This window comes from Neurospora crassa, linkage group VI (genome assembly GCF_000182925.2).
Source record: "Neurospora crassa OR74A linkage group VI, whole genome shotgun sequence".
Classification (NCBI taxonomy): domain Eukaryota; kingdom Fungi; phylum Ascomycota; class Sordariomycetes; order Sordariales; family Sordariaceae; genus Neurospora; species Neurospora crassa.
The window spans coordinates 2133624-2155496 of NC_026506.1; the positions used below are offsets into that span (position 1 = coordinate 2133624).

At 51.3% G+C, this 21873-nt stretch overlaps 6 protein-coding genes across 7 annotated transcripts; 3 read left to right on the forward strand and 3 right to left on the reverse strand.

Moving 5' to 3' along the window:
* Nucleotides 1–1079: 1079 nt before the first annotated feature.
* On the forward strand, nucleotides 1080–2235 carry NCU03918 (hypothetical protein; the record flags this gene model as incomplete). The annotated part of the gene is made up of 1 exon (XM_952464.2): nucleotides 1080–2235. The coding sequence occupies exon 1, from the start codon at nucleotides 1294–1296 to the stop codon at nucleotides 2233–2235; it is 942 nt and encodes a 313-aa protein (XP_957557.1). The 5' UTR covers nucleotides 1080–1293.
* Nucleotides 2236–4770: 2535 nt separating this feature from the next.
* Nucleotides 4771–8217, forward strand: NCU03921 (mitochondrial chaperone bcs1). Its single transcript, XM_952467.3, has one exon. It carries the CDS (start codon nucleotides 5610–5612, stop codon nucleotides 7947–7949), a length of 2340 nt encoding a protein of 779 aa, XP_957560.3. The 5' UTR covers nucleotides 4771–5609; the 3' UTR covers nucleotides 7950–8217.
* Nucleotides 8115–11110, reverse strand: NCU03922 (hydroxymethylglutaryl-CoA synthase). Its single transcript, XM_952468.3, has 4 exons — nucleotides 10370–11110; nucleotides 10036–10138; nucleotides 8893–9956; nucleotides 8115–8828 (listed from the first exon to the last, which is right to left on the reverse strand). The coding sequence occupies exons 1-4, from the start codon at nucleotides 10427–10429 to the stop codon at nucleotides 8691–8693; spliced, it is 1365 nt and encodes a 454-aa protein (XP_957561.1). The 5' UTR covers nucleotides 10430–11110; the 3' UTR covers nucleotides 8115–8690.
* A 2978-nt stretch (nucleotides 11111–14088) lies between these two features.
* NCU03924 (DNA repair protein Rtt107) lies at nucleotides 14089–17322 on the reverse strand. The gene is made up of 3 exons (XM_952470.3): nucleotides 16998–17322; nucleotides 15116–16930; nucleotides 14089–15056 (listed from the first exon to the last, which is right to left on the reverse strand). Exons 1-3 carry the CDS (start codon nucleotides 17088–17090, stop codon nucleotides 14421–14423), a joined length of 2544 nt encoding a protein of 847 aa, XP_957563.2. The 5' UTR covers nucleotides 17091–17322; the 3' UTR covers nucleotides 14089–14420.
* Nucleotides 17323–17611: 289 nt separating this feature from the next.
* Nucleotides 17612–20004, forward strand: NCU03925 (toxin biosynthesis protein). Its single transcript, XM_952471.2, has 4 exons — nucleotides 17612–17635; nucleotides 17747–17843; nucleotides 17922–18506; nucleotides 18576–20004. Exons 3-4 carry the CDS (start codon nucleotides 18315–18317, stop codon nucleotides 19620–19622), a joined length of 1239 nt encoding a protein of 412 aa, XP_957564.1. The 5' UTR covers nucleotides 17612–17635; nucleotides 17747–17843; nucleotides 17922–18314; the 3' UTR covers nucleotides 19623–20004.
* On the reverse strand, nucleotides 19801–21852 carry NCU17108. Of its 2 annotated transcripts, XM_011396792.1 has the most exons (4): nucleotides 21052–21740; nucleotides 20848–20986; nucleotides 20717–20763; nucleotides 20369–20608 (listed from the first exon to the last, which is right to left on the reverse strand). In XM_011396792.1, the coding sequence occupies exons 1-4, from the start codon at nucleotides 21596–21598 to the stop codon at nucleotides 20478–20480; spliced, it is 864 nt and encodes a 287-aa protein (XP_011395094.1). In that variant the 5' UTR covers nucleotides 21599–21740; the 3' UTR covers nucleotides 20369–20477. The 2 variants fall into 2 exon arrangements, with proteins under 2 accessions (XP_011395093.1, XP_011395094.1); XM_011396791.1 differs by having other exon boundaries at nucleotides 19801–20763; nucleotides 21052–21852.
* Nucleotides 21853–21873: the final 21 nt, after the last annotated feature.

The following is a 21873-nucleotide window of genomic DNA, read 5'->3' on the forward strand; positions in this document are numbered from 1 at the left end:
TCATCTAGGTATTCTTTTGACGGGGTCCTGATTACCCCGCGAGTACAGCCAAAAAAGGGATCTGACATGAGTTCACAGGCATCCAGGCAGGCACCGGAAGAAAAAAAAAGAGAGAGAAAAAGAAGAGGAAGGAAAGCATGCATACGGGTAATCGCATCTTGACCGCCAAGCTTGTGATCAGAACGAATGCACCCACCCTTTAAGCCGCTCTACGTCTGTTATCAGATAGGTTCCAGGACGACCGCGCACCTTTTCCTGCCTTCCAAGTTCTTCATTAAAGCAGATGGTATCAAAGCGAGTGAATGTCATGCTTTTTGTGTTTTATTTTCCGACATGCGCCATGTCGTCCGGATGGTGTTGCCAGTGTCTTGATATTGGAACCTGGCACGGTGAGCGCCGGCTTAAGGCCTGGCTTCAATCCAGCTCGCTGCCCAGCACGCCTGACTGAGGAGTACTCTCTTCCCTTGCAACACCCTCACAACACCATCCCGATCCTGCCGCCATCCACGGGAGTGGACATCACCAACTAGACATTTCCCAACGGCGACGAACCAGATGGCCGATGACGAACCACACATACAACTTGAAAGCCCAGTCTAGTCCCGTTCCCTGAGGGCCAGGAGCTGTACGACCTGCACAAATGCAGGTATTTCCAACAACACCCCTTGACGTTGACGCTGGTCTGTCTTTCGGTCTCCGTCTCCATCATCACCATGCCTCCGTTGTAGGAAACATGCAGATGAACGGGCAGGCAGGCAGAAAACACACCATTCCTCCCAGTCGGGCAAGGCCTGCTGCTTTCCAAATGACGCTATATACAAGGGCAAGGCTGTAAGACAATTTCGTCATGACTCGAATGTGGGCGCGGTGGTTTCGGTTGATTGCTCCGTCACGGGAGGTGTCTTCCAAGGGGGCACTCGTGCAATAGTCCGGTCCATGTTTGTGTTTGAATATTTACCTCCATCCCCAGCTATCTTACACTGCTCTTCTTGACCTTTCTCTTCACATTCAACAAGCTTGTCATTGTCGGTTGTGTCGTTGAGGTTTTCTATTCTGCTCTTCATTCGATCATCAAAGCTTCGTAGGGAAATTGGCCCTGTGTCTCATTTCTGAGACTGATTTTGTTCGAACGAACACAGGTACCTGACCCTAAAGCCAACACTTCTCACCAGAACTGGACGCCCTCCTTCGCCATTACAAAGAAGCACATAACATCCAGCTGCGCTTGATTCTTTTTTCTCGCTGCCACATATTATACTTAAATCTTCTTCACACCCAAAACCGATCAAAAAAATGTCATTCCGACCTTCAAGCCGCACTTCTGCCTCCTCCACATCCTCCGGCTCCTCCATCCGCACCTGCCGCGAAAAGCGTCTTCCCGATTCCGCAGCTGTCGGTGCGCTCGTCTACTTTTGCGGTCGAAATCCGCGTAAGGTCAAAGCCGTGCGTGTTTACGAGACAACGTACCTCGATAACGACACATCGGATGATCTGGATTGCGAGATGAGGAGCAGCGTCAGTAGTTCCAAACGCTCTAGACGATCGGGGCCCTCGTGGGTCAGTAGCGACAGTAACTGTGGAAGAGTCAAGCAGGAGTTTTACTTTGTTGAGTCAAGGACTGGTGGCTATGGGTCTGGTGCTGGTTACAAAGGGGGAGAGCAGCAGCAGCAGCAGCAGCAGCAGCAACCAGCGCAGGTAGCAGCGGCAAGGCAATGGAAGCCGCCCAAGAGTGGGAGTGAGAGGGAATTCCATTCCTCGAAACGCTCGAGTAAGAGCGGTGGTAGCCACAAACACAGTCATGGACATGGACACCGGGGGCGACAGGGACCGCCGAGTGCTACATCAGAAGAAGAAGACGAGGGGAAATATGATGAAGAAGAAACGGACGACGGAAGTCGAAGTGTTTTCGGCGAATTCAATTATCAAGGAGGAGGCCCCGGAGGCCCTGGTGCTAGCGCAAGTCCATTCCCACTTGGTCCTCCGGGTATGGTGCCCCCTCCTCCTACTTCTTGTCCTCCCAATGGTGGGTTACCAGGGTACCATCAACAGCAACCGATGTACAATATGGGTGGTCCTCCGCCACCGATGCCACCCATGACACCACATGGACACAGGAGCTTCCATCATCATCCGAATATTCTAACAGCGGGAACTCGTCCTCCGATGATGTCAGGTAGTGATGGAGGAAGAAGAGGAAGAGGGGGTCATTTCCAGCAGGACGGAAATGGGATTTAGGTGTTCATGCCTGAGTGAACACTGACATTGCAATGATTAATAGGCCAACAATGGGAAACATGGATGGAAAGGCGAGGTTGACTGCTGGTTGAGTAGGATGTGTGGTTTTACTTTTGCTGAAAACGAGTCACACTGTAGGATTGAAAAGAGAAATTGGAAATTACTATATATGCGGTCAGGACTCGCTACGAGAGCTGTATACTTGTATATAGAAGAAATTCTGTGTTCAAATTTGTTGTTACCGAATTACCACACGCCAGAGTCAAGATTTCCCGGTAAACAAAACTGATTACTTAATTAACTAAGTAAAATATCAACAATCAACCAATTACTTTTCTTTGTCTTTGTTTTCTTTTCACTTGACATACATCTTCATGTTTTTGGCAAATGTCAACTACTTTCTTTGTTTGCTCTGATTAACTGCCGACTCTACGGAAGATTCTCATTCTCATTTAATTTTGTTGATGTATTAAATGGTTTAACGATGGAAGGAAACAACCAACTACCTTTTCTGGGAGGAACTTGGCGGTAAGTGAAATATTCAGCTGAAGCTGTGAGAGAAATCAGGTGAGTATTTTGGAGGATCTTCTGTGTTGATTAGTTGTATTGGCATACAATCCAACCCTGGTTAGTATGTTAGGTTGGTACAGTAAAGCCAGATCTTAATAGACTCGGAAGAGCGGCCGAGATTCTCGTGGATAGATACTGTGAGCTGGTATCTTGACGTTTTGAAGAGGACGAAGAGATGGTGCTGTGGCGTTGAGAATCCTCATCATTGTCAGAAGAACCAAGAAGCAAGCAAAATTAGTCCTTTATTGTACGTTAGTGAAATGGGATCTATCAACGCGATCACGGATGCTACCAAATTGTTTATCAAACGAATATTACGTAGTGTAGACTTAAACATTCAGTGTCACGCATTGCTGGGTCGTACTTGAATGAGTGACTCGGTGTGACAAGCGGTGTCATCGTGAGGTGTCCATCTGATCAGTGGTGATCCGGGAGTAGTGGTGAAGTGGGGCCGAACTTGACCCAAAAATGCGGAGGCCGCCAGTTGCACTTGCCGAGGTGACGGGGCCGGCGATGACGGCGAGGATTGCAACTGTACTGCACTGCCGCGGCCGCAAAGGTCGTCCCGAAGCAGGGTTTATCGTTCATCGGGGACCATATGGGACTCGTTATTGGTCAATGTATAGGGAGGTAAAAAGTGTGGGGTAAGAAGGTAGGTACGCAGTAATAGTAGCGGCCTCCAAACCCTTGAACGCTTTCGCAAACACCTCGATACCTAATCTCATCCATTCAGCCCTACCACTCAGCGAGATGTGACAAGTCACTAAGGCTGGTTCGTTCTCTGTGAGATGCAACAGTCTGTTTGGTTCCATGCCTGAACGATGATGCCATTGATGGATGTGCTAGAATACGCGCAGTGTCGGACTCGGCTATCAGGAGTTGAAAAAGCAACTCAAGCCACCTCATTTTTAGGTAGCGACTCGGGGATATTATCAAAACGTTCTAGGCCCCGTCAAAGGGTCTCTTTCCGCCGGTTAAAACAGGTTTGTTAGGGGTTGTCGTCCAGTGGAACAATTCCCGTCGATGTCAGAAAATCAGAAAGACCCATTATGGAGGGCAGGTAAGACAAGGACAACCACCTTCCACACATCACATCCCCTCTACCCCACACTATTCTGCCAACCAGCATTTGAATCTTTCAGCCTGTTGCAGAGCTTCACTGCCTCAAACCTCAAACCGCACTGCCATCCGTTCGTCATACGCTAAGGCACGACACTAGCAGTGGTTGTCACTGTCAACGAATCTCTGTCGTCTCCAGCACCCTACGGACATACGCCGCCCCCCAGCAGATGGATTGACTGGGGACTGCCCGGGAGGTTGGGTTCGATCTTGCATGACCCTTCAAAGAAACGAGTAACGGCGTGGGAGTCCACTCTGGGTGGGTGGTCAGCAAAGACACCATGTTCCCGAATGAGGACGGCCGCGATTCACAGCCGGGGGGGACAGCTGTCGAGTCGTCAGCTACATTCCGAACTTGCACCATGCGTCATGCCGCGGTATCGCCAAGTTTCCAACGTTGACTGTTTCGCTGTCACCGCCGGCCTGCAATTCGTGCGGGTGCTTCTGCCATGCAGTTTCATCCCGTCTTGCGCTGTAAGGGTTACTGAATGGATGGTTGCATGTGACGATGAATTGAGAGCTGTTGAGGAGTTCCCCTTTCTGACTTTGGAGACCCGGCCACCACTGCAGTATCCTTGCAAGGCCAAATCACGGTTGCAAGCCACCTTTCAGTCATGTCCAGTGGCATTGCTTTGCAACTGGTTGTCCTAACCTACAGCAATACTGCATTGCATGCTGCGTCTCTCTTGGGACCCGGTGCTGACGGGAGCCCTTGCGTTATGCTGATGTGGGCTGCGGCTGATTCTGATTCGCACCTTACCCGATACGTGGAGACCAGTTCTTCGCTCTAGTCAACATCATGCTAGACCCTCTCCCAATTTTCTTGACATCACATGCATGGGATGACAAGGGACCATGTGTACCCTAATACCTTCACGGCGCGTACACCCTCCTGGCCGTGTTAAGTGGCGGCCCAGGAGATTGTTACTCGGTGTACTTATTTGCCCTCTTTCTCTGCTCACCTCCTTAAAAGGTACTTCTTTCAGAGGTATTTTAACCCAGCTACTACTATGCTGACTGTATCGCTGCCTGGCGGTTAACGTATCCTTACTCTCCATGAATCCATACACCAGAGTATATAAGGGCTCAACGCCCGATATTTTCTGCATGTCGACTTGACCATTCATCCCAACCATCCTCCAGTCGGGAGTTCCGACAGTCTGGAGCCTAAAACCACTCAACCAAACGAAGCCGACATATGAAGTCGATTGACTCTGCCTTTGCTGGAACACCTCGTTCAACTACGCCTCTTCAGGGACATTGAAGGGGAACACAAGTTCGGTTACGCCACTCTCTTCGTATTGTACCATTAGGTGTATCCAGTTTGCAACTCGGCGCTCTCACACGCTAAACCGAACAATTCTCAAACTCGTCACCGTTAACCTGTTTCTCGTTTCACTACTGGTTGACTGTGTTTAGCCGGCTTGTCCAATTCGGCGCAACGGGCGGGCCTGTGTCACGCCAAACCAACTTCAAAGAGAACGAGAGGCGGGACTCTTACGGCTACAGATACACATACACCACCTCAAAGGATTCAACAAACCGAAACTGAGAAGTGACGACAAGCAAACAGATCTGATAATATAAGAGCACCATTCCTTCTTCCGCTGTTTCTTTCCCGGCTCAAATTCCAGACAACATCATCACAGACAGCGGTCTTCAAACCCGCTGCCCAGAAAACCAACATGGACACTCTACTTCAACACATGGCCGGGCAAACGGTCTCATGCTCCGATGGTACCTCTTCTACCGTGTCGAATCCTGCCGCCTCTACTACCGGCGCTCCTGTGACCGGCCAAATGGTCCTCTTGGACATGTTCTTCCCCGGCTTCTCAACATTCTCAGCTTTCGTCCAAAAGAACCTCAACATCGACCTCAACGTATACATCCCGCTCGTCCTAATATGCGGCGCCCTCACGTTCGCCTGGCAGTATTTTAGCGATTACTGCTGGGACCTAATCGACCGTTATATGATGTCAGTCGTGGATGTGCGCACCGACGACGAGATCTACAACATGCTGATGGGCTGGGTGGCCGCGCAAAAGTTTGCCCAGGGCGCGCGGCGCTTCGTCGTCAACACGAACCTGAACTCGCGCTTCTGGTGGCTGTGGCGGTACGACTACGACGACGAGGCTGAAGACGGGACCGAAGAAGATGACCATGTCCAGTCCACCAAGGGAGGGAAGAAAGCCTTGGCGTACACGCCCACGTTCGGCAGCCACTGGTTCTGGTATAATGGGCGCCTGCTGTGCTTTCGCCGGCAGCAGAGCCGCGACATGGCTGGGTATTCTCTCTCCAGCGAGCGGGAGGAGATTTCCATCAAGTGCTTTGGCAGAGATCCTTGGATCCTGAAGGAGCTGTTGCTAGAGGCCAGAGAGGTGTACATGAAGCGCGACGAGGCCAAGACGCTCATTTACCGCGGAACGGCTAAAGGATCGGGTAGTGAACCCACCTGGCAGCGATGCATGGCGCGCACCTCGCGCCCTTTTTCCACCGTCATCCTGAACGAGAAGGTCAAGAAAGATCTGATTGATGATGTGACGGATTACCTCAACCCGGCAACGCGCAGATGGTACGCCAACCGTGGGATTCCCTACCGCAGGGGCTACCTCCTCCATGGACCTCCTGGCACGGGCAAGTCTTCGTTGAGTTTGGCGCTAGCCGGATTTTTCAAGATGAGAATTTACATCGTTAGCCTGTCGTCCATCGCCGCCAATGAGGAGAACCTCGCGTCTCTCTTCTCCGAGCTTCCACGTCGGTGCGTTGTTTTGCTGGAGGATATCGACACGGCCGGCCTTACCCATACACGCGAAGATGGCAAGGGTGCGGCCATCGATGGCGGCAGCGATGACATGGTTCCCGGTCAAATCACCGCAGGAGATGGTACAGCCACCACCCCCACCCCAAGCGGCCGCCTCTCCCTCTCGGGCCTCCTCAATATCTTGGATGGCGTCGCCTCACAGGAGGGCCGCGTTCTCATCATGACCACCAACCACCTCAAGAAGCTAGACAAGGCCCTGATCCGGCCGGGGCGAGTCGACATGATCGTTGAGTTTGGGCGTGCAGATAAGGAGATGACGGCGGCCATTTTCCGGGCAATATTTGCCCCGCTTGAAGGCGACGATGTTGACACACCCTCTGATGCCGATTCCAAGGACCTTTTCAAAACCCCATCTACTTCAACAAGCCCAGCAGGAGCAGCAGCAGCAGCAGCAGCCGAAGCGCGGCGCGAACTCGCTCGCAACGAAGCCACTCTCAAAGTAGTCGAGTTGGCCGACCAGTTCGCGGACAAGATCCCCGCGCACGAGTTCAGTCCCGCCGAGATCCAGGGGTTTTTGTTGAAACACAAGCGGAACGCAACCGCGGCAGTGGAGGGGGCAGAACAGTGGGTTGTGGACGCACGAAAGGAGAAGATGGAGAAGGACTTGAGGGAGGCGAGGGAACGGAGGGAGAAGGAGGAGAAAGCAGAGGCTGAGAAGAAGGGAACGAAAAAGGAGGAGAAGGGTGGGAAAGATAAAACGGAAACCAAAAAGTCAAAAAAGAGCAGTAAACACAACAAAGTAACCTCCAAGAAGTCCTCGTCCAAAAAGTCAACAATGAAAGCAGCAATCAGTGACGCTGACTTCTCCGACAATTCTTCGTCATCATCGTCATCATCATCATCATCATCATCATCATCAACCAAATCCTCTTCATCCGAATCTGAATCCGAGTCTGAACCAGAACGTTTCAAGGAGAAGAAGTCCAAGAGGAAACACTCGAAGAAGGAAAAGACCGACATCACTGCACCTCCACCTCTTCTGGTTAAGGAGGATACCATCAGGGTTCAAGTTGTTCCCGTCCAGCAAAAGGTTCAGACCATCGCCAGCCACATCGCGCCGGGGGCAGAGAAAACGGACGGTCTTGCCAAGGCAGTTGTGGCAGTGGAGGATATACTCGTTCCCCAGATCTCGGTAATAGCAGCAAACGAAACGAGGTCGACGGGGTCGGAGGATGGAAAAGACTCTGGGTATGGAACGCCTTAGTGGTTGCCGGGCTCCTGGCTCCTGAAGAAGAAGGCGTTGCTGGTTAGTACACTTGGGGCGTCTGTGTACCTTTCGACCCGGGTTTTAGACGATTCGTCATGACACTGGATACAAAGAGGGTGGTAAAATAGGATAATACAGATGTACGGCTGGCTTGGAGTTTTAGTTTACTTGAATTGGATGAAAGTAACGAACAATTCTCAATACATGCCTGTGCTTGGTGCCTTTTTTTCTCTCTTTTTTCAGAAATCATTAACCATAGGTCCACTACATCAACATGCGTGCAAACGTCTTCAATAATGAGCTTGACCAAATTATATCATGTACCATGTATATTCACATAAAATCCCCGGTCCTCATGAGCCATCAACCGGCCCATGATCGCCGATGAGTATTAGTATAAGGTGTATGTGTAATATGTAAGAAGAATCGCAAAGCTTTCTTGCCCTTAAGCCTTTGCTTGTTTTCTTCCTGTCTTTCCCTTTATTTCCCTTTCCTTCCCAAATCTCTCTTTCTAGAGCCCGTTTGGATATCATACCAGCAACCCCTTTGCCTGAACCTTCCCAGTTCTAGCAGTTAGACATCCGGACTTCTGGTTTCACTTGCTCCATAAAGTCATGACAAAGTGTACGTGAAATCGTCGTCGTCTCCAACTCTCAATGCCTGACCCCCCGCCATCCTTATTAGTGTATAGTGGTATAATGCGAATTCCTCCCTTCCTTTTTCCTTAGTGAAGGACGTTTAAGCCTTGATGGAGTATGTCCTCTTGAACATGTCATCAACGTTTTCGAGGTAGTAAGTGCCGGGCTCGAGAGTAGAGACCTCACCCTTGGGGGTGTAGTTCTTCTGGAGATGGGCCTGCTTGCGAAGGTCGCACATCTGTACAATCGTTAGCATCTTGACTAGTATTATTGAATTGGTTGAGTCAGTCGGGAATACTCACAGCATCGTAAGACTCAGGGGGAACGGCCCGGCGAGCCGCAAGTCTGGCGGGGAGGTTAAGAGTCTTGGCAAGCTTCTCGGTGCTGCCAGTAACGCGGAAAGAGCAGAAAGAGGCAGCGAGACCGGAGCCGTAAGAGAAGAGACCTATCCTCTTGCCCTCAAGTTGGGCGCTGTCGACGTGGCCAATGATGGAGGCGAGACCGCCCCAGACGCTACCGCAGTACATGTTGCCGCAGAGGGTAGGGACCTGGATGGCGGGGTTGACGCGTTCCTGGAAGCGCTTCTTGGTGAGAGTCATGAAGGTCTTCTCAACGACCTTGTCGGTCAGGGACTTCTTGTAGTCCATGTCGCGAACCTCGGGAGGAACGTCGGCGAAGACGGGGCTCTCGGGGTTGGCGAGGTAGTCGTGGTAGAGGAGGCGAGCATACGACTTCTGAACGAGCTTGCAGGTAGGGGCGTGGAAGGCAAGGTAGTCGAAGCGGTCCAAGGGGGTCTTGGTGCTATCCTCAGAGTGGCCGTTAACACCATTGGTGAGGAGCTTCTCGCGCTGGTTGTAGGCGCGGTATGCGCCGTCAAGAGCCTCGGTGTAGCAGTTGACGGAGTAGTGGCCATCGACGTAGGGGTACTCGCTGGTCAAGTCGGGCTTGTAGAAATCGTAGGCGTGGGCCATGTAGCTGCCGCGGAGACCGGGCTCGACGGCAATAGGGGCGTTAGGGCCAACAAGCATGGCGACACAGCCAGCACCACCGGTAGGGCGGGCATTACCCTTGGCGTAGAGGGCGATATCACCGGCGACGACAATTGCGTCACGGCCGTCCCAAGCGGAAGACTCGATCCAGTTGACGGAGTTGAAGAAGGCGTTGGTACCACCGTAGCAGGCGTTGATGGTGTCAACACCCTCGATGTTGGTGTTCTCGCCGAAAAGCTGCATCAGGACAGACTTGACGGACTTGGACTTGTCGAGAAGAGTTTCGGTACCGACCTCGAGGCGGCCGATTGTGTTGGTGTCGATCTCGTAGTTCTTGAGGAGGCGAGAGACGGCAGTCAAGGCAAGAGAGTAGATGTCTGGAAGGGCACATGGCAAGTCAGCCCCTGAACAGGCGCGTGGAAGTGGATCAGAATAGGAGGGAAGGGAAAAACTCACCCTCACGATCGTCGCAGAAAGCCATCTTGGTCTGGCCAAGACCGATGGTGTACTTGCCCGTGCTAACGCCATCGAACTTTTCGAGCTCGGATTGCTCCACATACTAAAGTTAAGATGACAGCTGTCAGTCGATGTGCTTGGAATGCGAGGCAGAGGCTGAGGGAGCAAAGTTCTGCAAAAAGCAGAATATGTGCTGGTGCTGCGATAGCTATACAGCGTTGCTGGGGGAATCTCGTGTGTTTCTTTGGATTGTTGCAAAAAGGGGGAGGGGCGTCATCCGGAGCTAACGCGGCCAGCGGGAGATGTGCGTGTACGGAGCGCGTGTTGGACGTACCTGGCTGGGGAAGTAGATTTCGATGGCCTTAATGCCAATGTTCTGGGGACGGGTAGCCATCTTGTGCGGGCAATTGGGGCCTGGCGATGAAGGTCAAGGGGGGATTGAGGGAAGTGAGGAGGGGGAAGTAACGGAGGAGGAGAGGAAGAGGAGAGAAGGGCAAGAAAGCTGGAGGGAAAAAGAAGGAAGAGAAGATTGCCGTGTCCCGTTCAGGGGAGGGGTTGCTTTGAGAGATTGGGGGTCCTGGCGTCAAAAAGTGCCTGTGCTTCTTCCTGCCTACGGAGGGGTAGGTTTGGGGTTAGCGCGTGTCGTCCTAACTATCTTTCCACTTTGGCAGAGGCCATCTCGTCCCACGACCCAACCCCAACTTTGGCCCCCTTTTCACCGCTGTTTGTTGGCGCCGTTTGTGCCAGCGAGATCTCTTCTTCTTGACTCCCATCGAGAGGTCCAGAAGGCTGGGGTCACTTTTTGGGGTGCCAGGTGATTCCATTCTCAGCAGAAAAACACAGGTAGGGACGGAACCAAGGGACCTGCCAATCCTGCCACCACGCCAGTCCCACAGTCTAGTGTGCTCCTGCCAATGCTGCCGCCCCTGGATTGGGTTGCCCCTTTCCCATGTCTATCTTGACAACAAACCCAAGCTATCAGACTTTGGCCAAGCCGCCGCAACCACGCCCAACAAAAAAGGCGTGGACCGAGCTTCTCCGGCGCCGGCACCTTGGACTGGCTGGTGGACAGGGGGGGATGGGTGATGTGCAAAGAGTCATTGATGGGTTATTGCCGATTTTGGATATACACACCTTTTCTGGTTGATATCTCGATCGAGGATCAAGATGTGACGTCTTTTGCTGTTCGTCTTAGGGATCAAACCTGAAGAAGGATGGAAAGAAGAAATCTAAACAAGAAGAGATCCAAAACCAGCTGAGGATGGGGGGGGGGACATTGGAGGTTCATATAGCATTCACTGTTCCTCGAGAACGGCCACTTGCTGGCAAGGGAACAATGCGTAAAAAGGGGTCCAGACAATGCCAATCGAGCGTGGCTCCCGACCAAGCCAAGGCCATCTACTGCACGACCAGCGATACTCAAAGCTGGCCGGGACAAGGGTATTGATGGGTCGCAGATGGATTTGAAGGACGATGTCGGAGAATCCTCACCAAAAGGGTTGCATTCACGTCAAGAGGACATCTGTTTTTTTTTGTTTTTTTTTGTGGGTTTGGGATAATGTGGGCGAACCGCAGCATACGTTGGAAGGGAAGCCATCACCGGGTAAGCTGCCTCAGTTGGAGCAGTCACAGGAAGCAAGCACGGGCGGTTAGGCCACCTGCCACTTTAACAGATGCCTACGCGCACCTACCTACTTCTACTTGTACCAATGCAATCCAAAGAGAAACTTCAACCAACGTAAATTCCAGTCCAACTTTGAAGAGCCTCAGGTCTTGAAAGAGGTGGCGGGTTGGACGGAAAAAACCTGTGACAAAAGCGTTAGTACTGTTCTTGGTATCTTCAATTTTTGCTCATTTCAATGGTACCTTGTCTGGTTAACACGCCTATCCTAAAGTCCGGAATCCGGGTTCGAACTTTGAAGCCTTCAACCTCTTGTTTTTCTTCTTTGATAATTTTTCTTCTTTTGCTCCTTTGTATTTTATGTCGTTATATGACGAAATAATCAACAGCGAAAAACGTCTGGTTTCCTTCATTGTAATGAGGATATGTGTGATTTCGTACGACTGACGTTGAGGCCAAAGTTTGCGAAAATGCAAGTTCAGATTTTTCTTCGGATTTTCTTCCGAATTTTATTCAGCGATGATGTAAGGGGTGCAACACAGTTGACACAGATGATAGCCAAAGGAATAACAAACGTCCTTGCTGTGCTTGCTGTGCTTGTGCCGTGCATGCCCTTTGTTGCTGCCCCTCGATGCACGGCGCCTTTCAGAGGTCAACATGACATGTAAACAAATGCAGCCCCAACCCCCAGCTTCCTTTTCCCACTTCTTCAAGTTCCCACCCCACCTCCGATATCTTCCTCGAACATGATCTTCAGTCCGGCCTCGGGGCCCCTTCACATCTTTGATAAATGATACCTTCGAAAATAAGTTCCGGGCACTTCCTAAGGGAAGAATTCCTAGGTGACTCCGGTCGATGTGCTTTCAGAATATTATGTCCTTATCACAGTTCTGTAACGGTCTCTAAGTATACTGGCTAAAGGAGCTGTATTGAGCTGGTTATGTTCACTTTGCTTTTACGACCATGTCGTGCGGGAACACTCTCCTGCTACGGAGCTCCACCGGCGAGTTATCAGATCTTGCTCTCCTTGCTCGTCCCAGTAACAGTGGGCGTTCCTCAGCTGCGCAACACGAGAAGAGTGGAAACGTGGAAGGTGTGAGTGGAAAGGAAGTGGAGATTCTGCCCACTTTACATCTCACACACAGACATACAGTACGGATGAAAATCTGATAACAGTCTGTCGCCCGGTCGTTGGCATGGATGGGACGGATCTTGGTGGAGTTTCTGGCGGCTCGGATCGTGGAGATGCGATGAACGTTGTCTGTGCTTGTTTTGTTCAGTGGAGTCAGTATGGAAACTGAGCAAAAGTAATTCTTTTATTGTTCTCGCTTTAGGCTCAGTATCTTTGTGATGATTTGCGAGCCTTCTCGTATCATATCCCTCAAGATCGGACGTCTAGAGTATCATCTGCTCTCGAAACTGCAAACGTGCAAATGGGGCATGAGTGAAAATGATTGGTGAAAGCTTGTCACACCGCCCACCGCGCTGCAGAAACCGTTCGACAGACGAGACACACACAAGACATTCCCGTGGACGGGACGGCAGTGTCACCCATCTTCATCAGGCACACTCGCATGTAGTGTAACTGCTGAAGATATGTCTAACAATCTCCTCCAATGGCGTGGCTGAAGCTGTCGTGGGCCTGTAACTAGGTACATACTGGCTACGTGCCATTATTTACTTTTCAACACCATTTTGGGAGGGAAAATATGACTGCGCCCTTTACAATCTCGCCTCGTTACCTGTCATCGCGGGTCGTTATCCAGGCTCAATTTCGAGCTTTGCTTTGAGTTGTATGACCAGCTCATTCTCACCACCAGCCTTTGCTTTTCACATAGCGTCCATATCCCTCTTATCCTCGTTGCCTAAAGCTACCAACCTCATACTGGATACTGCTCCCCCTATCATCATCCTCACACTCAGCATCGCACGGAAAAATGTTACTGTAGGGTGTCATCCGAAGTGTGTCGCCATCGGGCAATCATCACAAGTTCTCTCACGCTCGGAACTTTGCAAGTCAGGAATGTCGCCGGTTCTCGGCCGATTCATATATCCTCTTCCATTCCTTCCATTGCAGTGCGACAAGAAACGTAGCCCCGACGGAGAATCAGAAAAGACAACCTCTCAACTGTTGCCCTCACTCCGACTTGGCTGCGCCGCTCGGCGTGCAAGTTGTTCCGCTATGGTGAGACCGCGTTACATACCTACATACATAGCCACATGGGTCGAGGGACCGGGATGCACAGTACACTCGTATGGAGTCCATGGTGGAGCTACATACATAACGAACTTGGCCGAGCGTTTCGCCAAGATTTGATACACTACACTAGAACTACGCAGTATCATCGTGAACCAAGATGGGTCCCCTTTCGAAGAAGACGATGATGCTGAACAGATGAAGGAGTATGTCGCACATGAAGAGACGTGCCTATGGTAATACCATGATTCGCTATGATGGTGAATAATATTCGAACTATTCGATGGACACAAATGGGGATATTTACACATGTCGATCATCCCGTTAAGAATGCAAAGAAACATACGTTCCAGTATGGGATTCTCCATTTCAACCAGTCGCGCCGGTGAACATTGATAACACTTTACCTACCCACGCTACTCCAGGCTGCCACCCCTTCCAAGAACCAAAAGAAATTGATAATAAAAGGAATAATAGAATGAAGGCGAACAACAGTGCAAACGGACACATTGATCACAATAAACTGCCCACATCCTCACTATCCATTCCTACCTCTACTGATGATCCTCAGAATGGCGGATTCTCAGCAAAGTACCTAACCGCCAAATACCTAGGATCAAACGTCAACTCCTGCTTCATTGCCACATCCAACAACCAATCCGACACCACAATCCTCGGTTCCATGTTCCCCTTCTTCGCCATCTCCTCAAACTTGGGCCACAGCGCCTTCTCAGCCGGGCTAGGAGACGTTAACAAGTAAACTGGATCAGGCGGTGCCCCTCCATCTTCCTCGGGCGTAGTGGGCTTGATCACCGACCCACCGCGCCCACGGAAAACCCTGAAGATGGCACCGTTGGCCTCGGCAATGGTCTGGTAGCTCTGGACTCCATTCTTGATCTCCTCTGTGCAGAAGACGGGCACGCCCCAGAGAAGGCGGCCGCGATTGGCGCGGGCGCGAGAGATGGCTGTCTGGAGGGTGACGCCAAAACGGTCTTCGCTTTCCTTGTCGACAAGCAGGTAGTCCTTGGGGGGCAAAACCTTGCCGGCTTCGACGCAGGCGGTGACATAGTCGGACGAGATGATATCGGGGCCGCGAGCCAGACAACGGAGAAACTTCATAGTTCTAACCATACGCGGTGCGGCGAGGTAGTCGCAGGGAACATTGTCTTGGACGATCTGTATGCCCATAGAGCGCAGTTTTCGCTGGTGAAAAGGTTAGTTTGGCAATATAATGCACGTGTCAGGCTAAAGTGATCACTCACCCTGTCCGCCTCCTCTCGCATCTTGTCGTTTACCCATCTCTTGTAGCCGGTCAAGCAGATGCGCATCTCTGGGCTTGACGAGACCCTAGCCTTCTTGGCCGGACGCTTCTGTTCCGTCTCGTCCTCCTCGCCCCCGTCTTCGGCTGGACTTGACTCCTTTGCGGCCCGATCCCGGTCAATCTGGTCTGCTGCCCGCTTGCCGCCCCACGGACCATCCTTCGCTGTGCGCTTCTTCTCCTTCTCATACAGAGCGATATCTGGTGCCAGTTGGTGGAGCTTGGACAACGCCTTATCTTTGGCGCTCCGGCTACCGCTGGACATGACTGATGGTGTGTCATTTTCCTTTCCACGTGTAGTCCGGGTGGTCTTTGCTGGTGTTTGGATATTTTGCTTATTCTGCGCCCCTCGTGGTGGTTTAATGGCTGTCTTTCCACCAAGTGGACTCGATTTGTTCGCGGTTCCGGCGTCGGTCTCTGCCAAATTGGAGGCATACACGTTCTTGTTCGCAGCGTCATTTGCCTTGCGCCTTTTCTTCGCTGCCGTGCTGAGTACTTCTTCGCCACCAGGGAAATACACCTCGCGCAGCCTCTGTTCGTCGAAAAAGGTGCTGCCAATGATCTCGCCTAGATTTGTCCTAGGCGGGAAGTGTTGGTACCTGGGGTTAGAAAAGGTCTGGACTTCGCACTTGGCGTAGCTGTCTTCTATCCAAAGATGGTTGATAATCTCAATGTTCCATTCCTTGGCTGCCTCACACTTCTCACCATTCATCCGAGCCGTGATCAGGTGGGTATTGTCGGCCTTCATGGTCTTGGTGTATGTTGCGCCCGCCGCAGTAATGAGATTTTCGAGGTAGACTCTAGCGTCACCCCCGTAGTTCGATAGTGTGATCTTCATGCCCGTGAATCCAGGAATCCCGTCTCGCGGTATCGGGTAGTGCAGAAGTCGTCGTGTAGGCCTCGTCCATTCATTATGTACGATGAGGTAGTAGAGCCACGCAAGGTTGCCCACGTCTTTCCCTTGCTGTGCCGCCCGTATATACTCATCCCCGTCGCGATACTGACACACATACATATCGCATGCATCAACATCATTCACGACCTCGCCGTCGCTTTGCTCGATCAGATTGTTCAAGATGTTCCGCAGCCGGGCGTTGATAGGGAGATCTTGAGATATCATGACCTTCTTCTGAGCGAAGACAACAATCTTTTCCCTCTCCCTCCCCGGCATTGCAGCACTAGGTATAACGGACGTGGCACCTTCCACGGCCTCGCTCGGTGGGATTGTGATGTCTTCGTCGGGCCCTGTGCGCAAGATCTCGGGATTGGGGAGCATATAAGGTGCCTCGCTGATTCGCCTCCCTAGCCTAAAGCAGTCATCGAACCAGTGTGGAAGGACAATCTTGCACTTGGGGTTCTTCTTCTGGGCCTCCTGGCATTTTTCGTGGTCCATGGACAGGGCGCAAATATGGGTGGTTTGACGCGTCAGGTCCTTTGATTCCATACCACCAAGCGCCATGGTCGCACCGATAATGGTCTCCTTGTCGGACTCGGGAATGTCGGCACAGGTGAGGATGACGTTGGAGAAGATCATTCTAGGATCGGGCGAGTACGGCCTCACTTGGGCGACCTTATTCCGTGCGAGCGTGATCTTGATCCAGTTGGAGTTGACGACGGGGATCATGTATTGGAGGGCATCGTGGTATTGCTCGAAGTCGATCGTGTTCGAGACAATATGGGTCGCGTGTTCCAGAGGAATTTTGCCATCTTTGGTTGGCTCGAGAAGTTGGGCGCCATGCTTGTGTACAAGCTTGGAAAACTACAGATTGCTGAGGTGTTTAGGAGGTTGTGGATCGCGCATCAGGTAGAGTAAAGGGAAGACATACTTCTGAGATGAGACTAGCCGACAGTGACTTGCTTTGCACAAAGTAGATGGAGCAGCCATCGAGCAGACCCGGCTTCTCGTTTTCTCCGGCCATTTTGGCGATGTAAACGCGGTTTCGCTGGACTGATGATGATACAGGTTCTACAGGAAGCGTCGAAGCGCCGAGTCTTGAGTCGAGTCTGTCTAGTCGAGTTCCATGGGCGAATTGTGGCCAAAAGTGAGGGTGGTGGTTTGCAAAAGCGACAGGGACAGATGCAACTTGGCGATGCACCAGTGGTTGAGTGTTGATTGGAAGAACGGTCAACGGTCCTTTTGTTTGTCTCGTCCATGCCACTGGCAAATTGGAGCCACTGCAGGCGACGCGATCGGAAAAAGCCAGGGTGGGGCCATGACGCGAACTAGGCACGCTGTATCACATGACCGTGTAATTACCCTGTTGCTGCAGTTTGATGGATTGCCGTATCTTATCGATTTCGTTGTGTCCGAGCAAGTAGTGTACTTGCATCTCCCCGCTTTCCATGTTGGTGTTCGGTATTGAAGATGTGACACTTTCGACAACTTCGACAAGCCACGAACTACTACACTAGCAAAAAACCCCGAAAAAGTTACCACAGTGGATCTTTGTTGAATCTGGAAGAGGTGAGGTTGGTTGGTCACTTTTTATCTATTTGAGACTAGCCCTTTTTTCTATCATTGTCTTATGGCCGTGCCTGGTACGTACCCGACTTACACGCTGACTAGAATAATTAGAGGTAAATTCCAGTTTGGTGGATTGCCGATCACCGCTACAACCATAAAAGAGCGTTGGTATAACGCCAAGCACTACTGGCGAGCGATAGTCATATATGTAGGTAGTGTCTTCGTTATCCAATTCAGAGATGTTTCTCAATTATAAACAGCGGGTTATTGAGAGTTGGTACTGTAGGGTATCACACAATGGAACCCGGAGGTCGATTTCCGGGCTAGGTAGTTACAGTCGCTACCACAACAGCCGGCGCCACGATGGCTTTCAGTTGTGCCTCGGCAACCTGGCCCGTAACAGTCGGCTCTGTAACCCTTGAACAACCCCACGATCGACAACCCCGGAGATTTAGTTAACACTTTCCTTGTTTGATCTCTCTGTGAACCCCGTTTGGTCGTACTACCGGAATCTCCTTAGTCCGACTCGTCAGTTTCGGCATCATCCCAGAGTTATTGTTTGTCCCATCTGATCGGCACGCCTAAAGTGTGACAAGACAACTACTTTACATATCAGCTTAACTCAAACACCAGCGGTTATCAGAGCAGGCAGTCAATCCATAGCTGGTATACCGCCACAATGGCTTCCTCCTTCATCATCAAGGAGCACAAAGTCGAAGGTCAACACATCCGTGAGTATGCCCGAGCTACTGCCAACTCCCAAGAAGAGGTCCTGTATCTCTCCGTAAAGCAATACATGCCCAAGAGCAACCCCAATCCTCAACCGGGCGACCTGACCATCATCGGTGCTCATGCCAATGGCTTTGTTAAGGTCAGTTATTCTCACTAACAAGAGCTACACCCAAGTTTGTGTTTGGCATTCACTAATTCCAATCTATAGGAACTTTACGAGCCCCTCTGGGAAGACCTGCTCAGGGCCCTCTCCGCCCGCGGCATCAGAATCCGCTCCATCTTCATCGCCGACGCCGCCTGGCAAGGCCAATCCGGACTTATCAACGAGTCCAGTCTAGGCAACGACCCATCCTGGTATGACCACGCGCGTGACCTCCTCTGCGTCGTCAACGCTTTGCGGCGTGAGATGCCGCGCCCGCTAGTCGGAATCGGCCACTCCTTTGGCGGCAACACCATTGCCTCTTTGTCGCTAATGCACCCTCGCCTCTTTTCTTCTCTGGTCCTGCTTGACCCGGTCATCTCTAAATTTGCTAAGCGCGGTCCCTCCTACGGCTTCCTGCCTATGAAGCAGTCAGCCTATCGGCGGGACGTCTGGCCTTCGCGACAGGCAGCCGCTGAGGGGTTCAAGAAGAACAAGTTCTATCAGACTTGGGACCCAAGATGTCTCGAGGTGTTGATCAGCCATGGCCTGCACCAGGTTTCTCCAGAAAAGGAGGAAGTGACGCTCACGACGTCCAAACATCAAGAGTGCTTCACCTATTACCGCCCTAAGAAACAAGATCAACCGGTGCCGGACTTGCCCCCGGATCAGGCTGTTGATCCCAACTTTCAGTTTTATCGCGCCGAGGCCATGATGACTACGCACTTTTTGCCGCACCTGCGCCCCGGTGTGCTTTATGTGTTTGGATCCACGTCCGACGTCTGTCCTCCTGATACCCGCGAGGAGAAGCTGGAGCTTACGGGCACGGGGTGGAACGGTAGTGGCGGAGCGAAGGCGGGCAGGGTGGAGGTACGCACCGTGGAAGGGTTCGGGCATTTGGTGCCGATGGAGGCGACCACCAGGTGTGCGGAGGAGGCGGCCGAGTTCATTGCTAAGGATTTGGAGAAGGTGTGGAGGAAGGAGGATGAGGACTTCAGGAAGGTTTGGAAGTATAAGGAGGGGACAGAGAAGAGGGTGCTCAGTAAGGATTTTTTGGAGTTGATGGGACCGCCGCCGGGGAGGAAGAAGACAGGGAAGGAGGAGGCGAAGTTGTGAGTTGTGAAATGGGGTGCCTCGTATCCTTTTCGTCAGTGGTTGTGCGTTAGCCAAGTTTTTTTTTCTTTCTTTTTTTTTTTTCAATTTCCTGCGAGCTTCTTCGCTATCAGCCTTCTACAATCTGCATCTTCCTGCGCCATCTTAGTGACGGCTGTGAGCGTCTGGGATGATTGGTATCATATAGGTCATTCTCGGTACCGATCCGCCAATTTTGTCATTATCATTATTATTATTATTATCATTTCTTTTTAGCTCCTTCCATACACACCCTTTTTACCTATCCAGGGGAGACAGATACTCACCCTGAACTGGGTTCGTCCACTGATACAGGTCTCGATGTTTATCACTGGACCAACAAGCCAATATAGTATGCACTTCCGAGTTGCGAGTTCTGCTGGCAAGCCGGAACTCGTTCCATCTTTTGTGGATTTGGCCGATCTGGTCATTGTGTACACCAGGCCTGTGGTACTGTCCGTCGTTTCAGTAATGATGCTATGTGGCAGCGGAAAGATGACCCTCTATGTATCGCATGCGCTCTATGTGCTGCGAGATTGTATGAATTGATGATAGTGGAGAGTGGGCTTCAGCTGTCGTTGTACGGTGGTGATATTGCTTAAGACATCGACAGCCCTCACGGAACTCGACAGGAACAGACTGTGCCTAGTCCGAAAATCCGGTTGTGGAATTCTTCTCAGTAATCATGCCGCAGACGGCACGTTATGTGAGTTCCACGTTTACGCCACATTGAAGGTGTATGTAAGCTCTTTTGAAAGATGGAACTTCACATGTCGAAATCAAGTTGTATGAATCGCCGCCCTGGTCACGCAATACCAACTGAACCGCTAACAGTGACGCCTAGTCAAGATCCCGCTGGCGGCGATCCTGAACTGTCTCTGTTTGGGGCACTTTGGCTTGCTCCAACTCTCGCTGAAAGCTCTTCTCAACATTCCTGAGGTCTTGCAAGTGCTGCTGCTTGCGTAACTCATCTGGATAGCAAGTTAGCGTCATCCAGTCAAACAAGGTCACGCGCTCCGAATCGGGCACCGGGAATGGTGGCGGTGAGTATGGTGGGAGATCTTTGAGCTTGAGCGGACCTTGGGCGACTAGTTCTAACGAGCGTGCGATTGCTTCGGTCAATTTCCTGGGTGAATGTGTGTCAGCTGTCTATTCAGGAACATTGGGGTAACGATTGAGAGGACGATTGATCAATGGGCGAGAAACCTACCCTAGCCTACCATATACAGCGTCTCCTGTAGATTCCAACTCTTGAGCAAGCTCAGCTTGGTGGTTGTCCATCAGAGTTGGATTGGGGACCACCACCAATGGTACCTGAAGCCGGAGTACTTCGAGAATTGTTCCAGAGCCTAGCCGTTTAGTTACTTAACATGCTCTCAGTGAGACAAATGATGACAAAAGGGGATAATCTCACCAGCGTGAGCAACCACCACACCCGGCATTCTCACGGACATCTCACCCCGTGACCTAATATAATGTTTGGCCATGTTCTCTGTAAAAGCAAAGCGTTCTATCGTGACGGGACTAGAAGGCAAAGATTTGACTTGTTCATCGAACCACTCGAAATCCTCGCCGCATTGTACTTTGAGAAGGTCGAAGTGGTTGTCGGCCAAACAGTTGAGGAACTCTGGTGTGATGACCTCTGAAAGCAACGGTCGAAATCCGGCGGTAGCGCCCACTGTAACAAAACATTGCCGGCCTTCCATGCTGGTTTCCTCGATCAAAGCCATGTTATTATCACTGCGGTTGCTGCTCGTCTGCTCTTCGCCGAGCTTTGGGCGTTTGACTTCGCCTTCTCTTTTGCTTTCATTGCGAATTTCCAAACCCTCACCAGAACTTGCAGAAGATCCCTGGGAGCTGACTGTTGTGATTGCGCTGGCGTCCCGTTTCTGTCCAGCAATCTTTTGCGTGTGTGTTGCCTCAGTGTCGGTGGTATGCTTTGTCGTCGTCAAGTGATCCATCTCGTCCGTGGTGCGTGGGCCAGTAAGGTGTCGTCTAAGTAGATGTTCGTGAAACAAGAGGGCAGTTCCAAATGACACATGAATATCCAATGAAAACGCGTGAGAATGATAGATCTTTTTGGGTATGTGTGTTTGAGTAAATGAAGGGATGTGAAGTATGCAGTGGGATGTTAATGCTGAATGTTGAATTGAACAAGGAGGTGCGGTAAGGGTACCTGATCACGGTACCTATGAGGGAGGTACATGAAGCTAGACCAGACACTTATTGCTGGTGG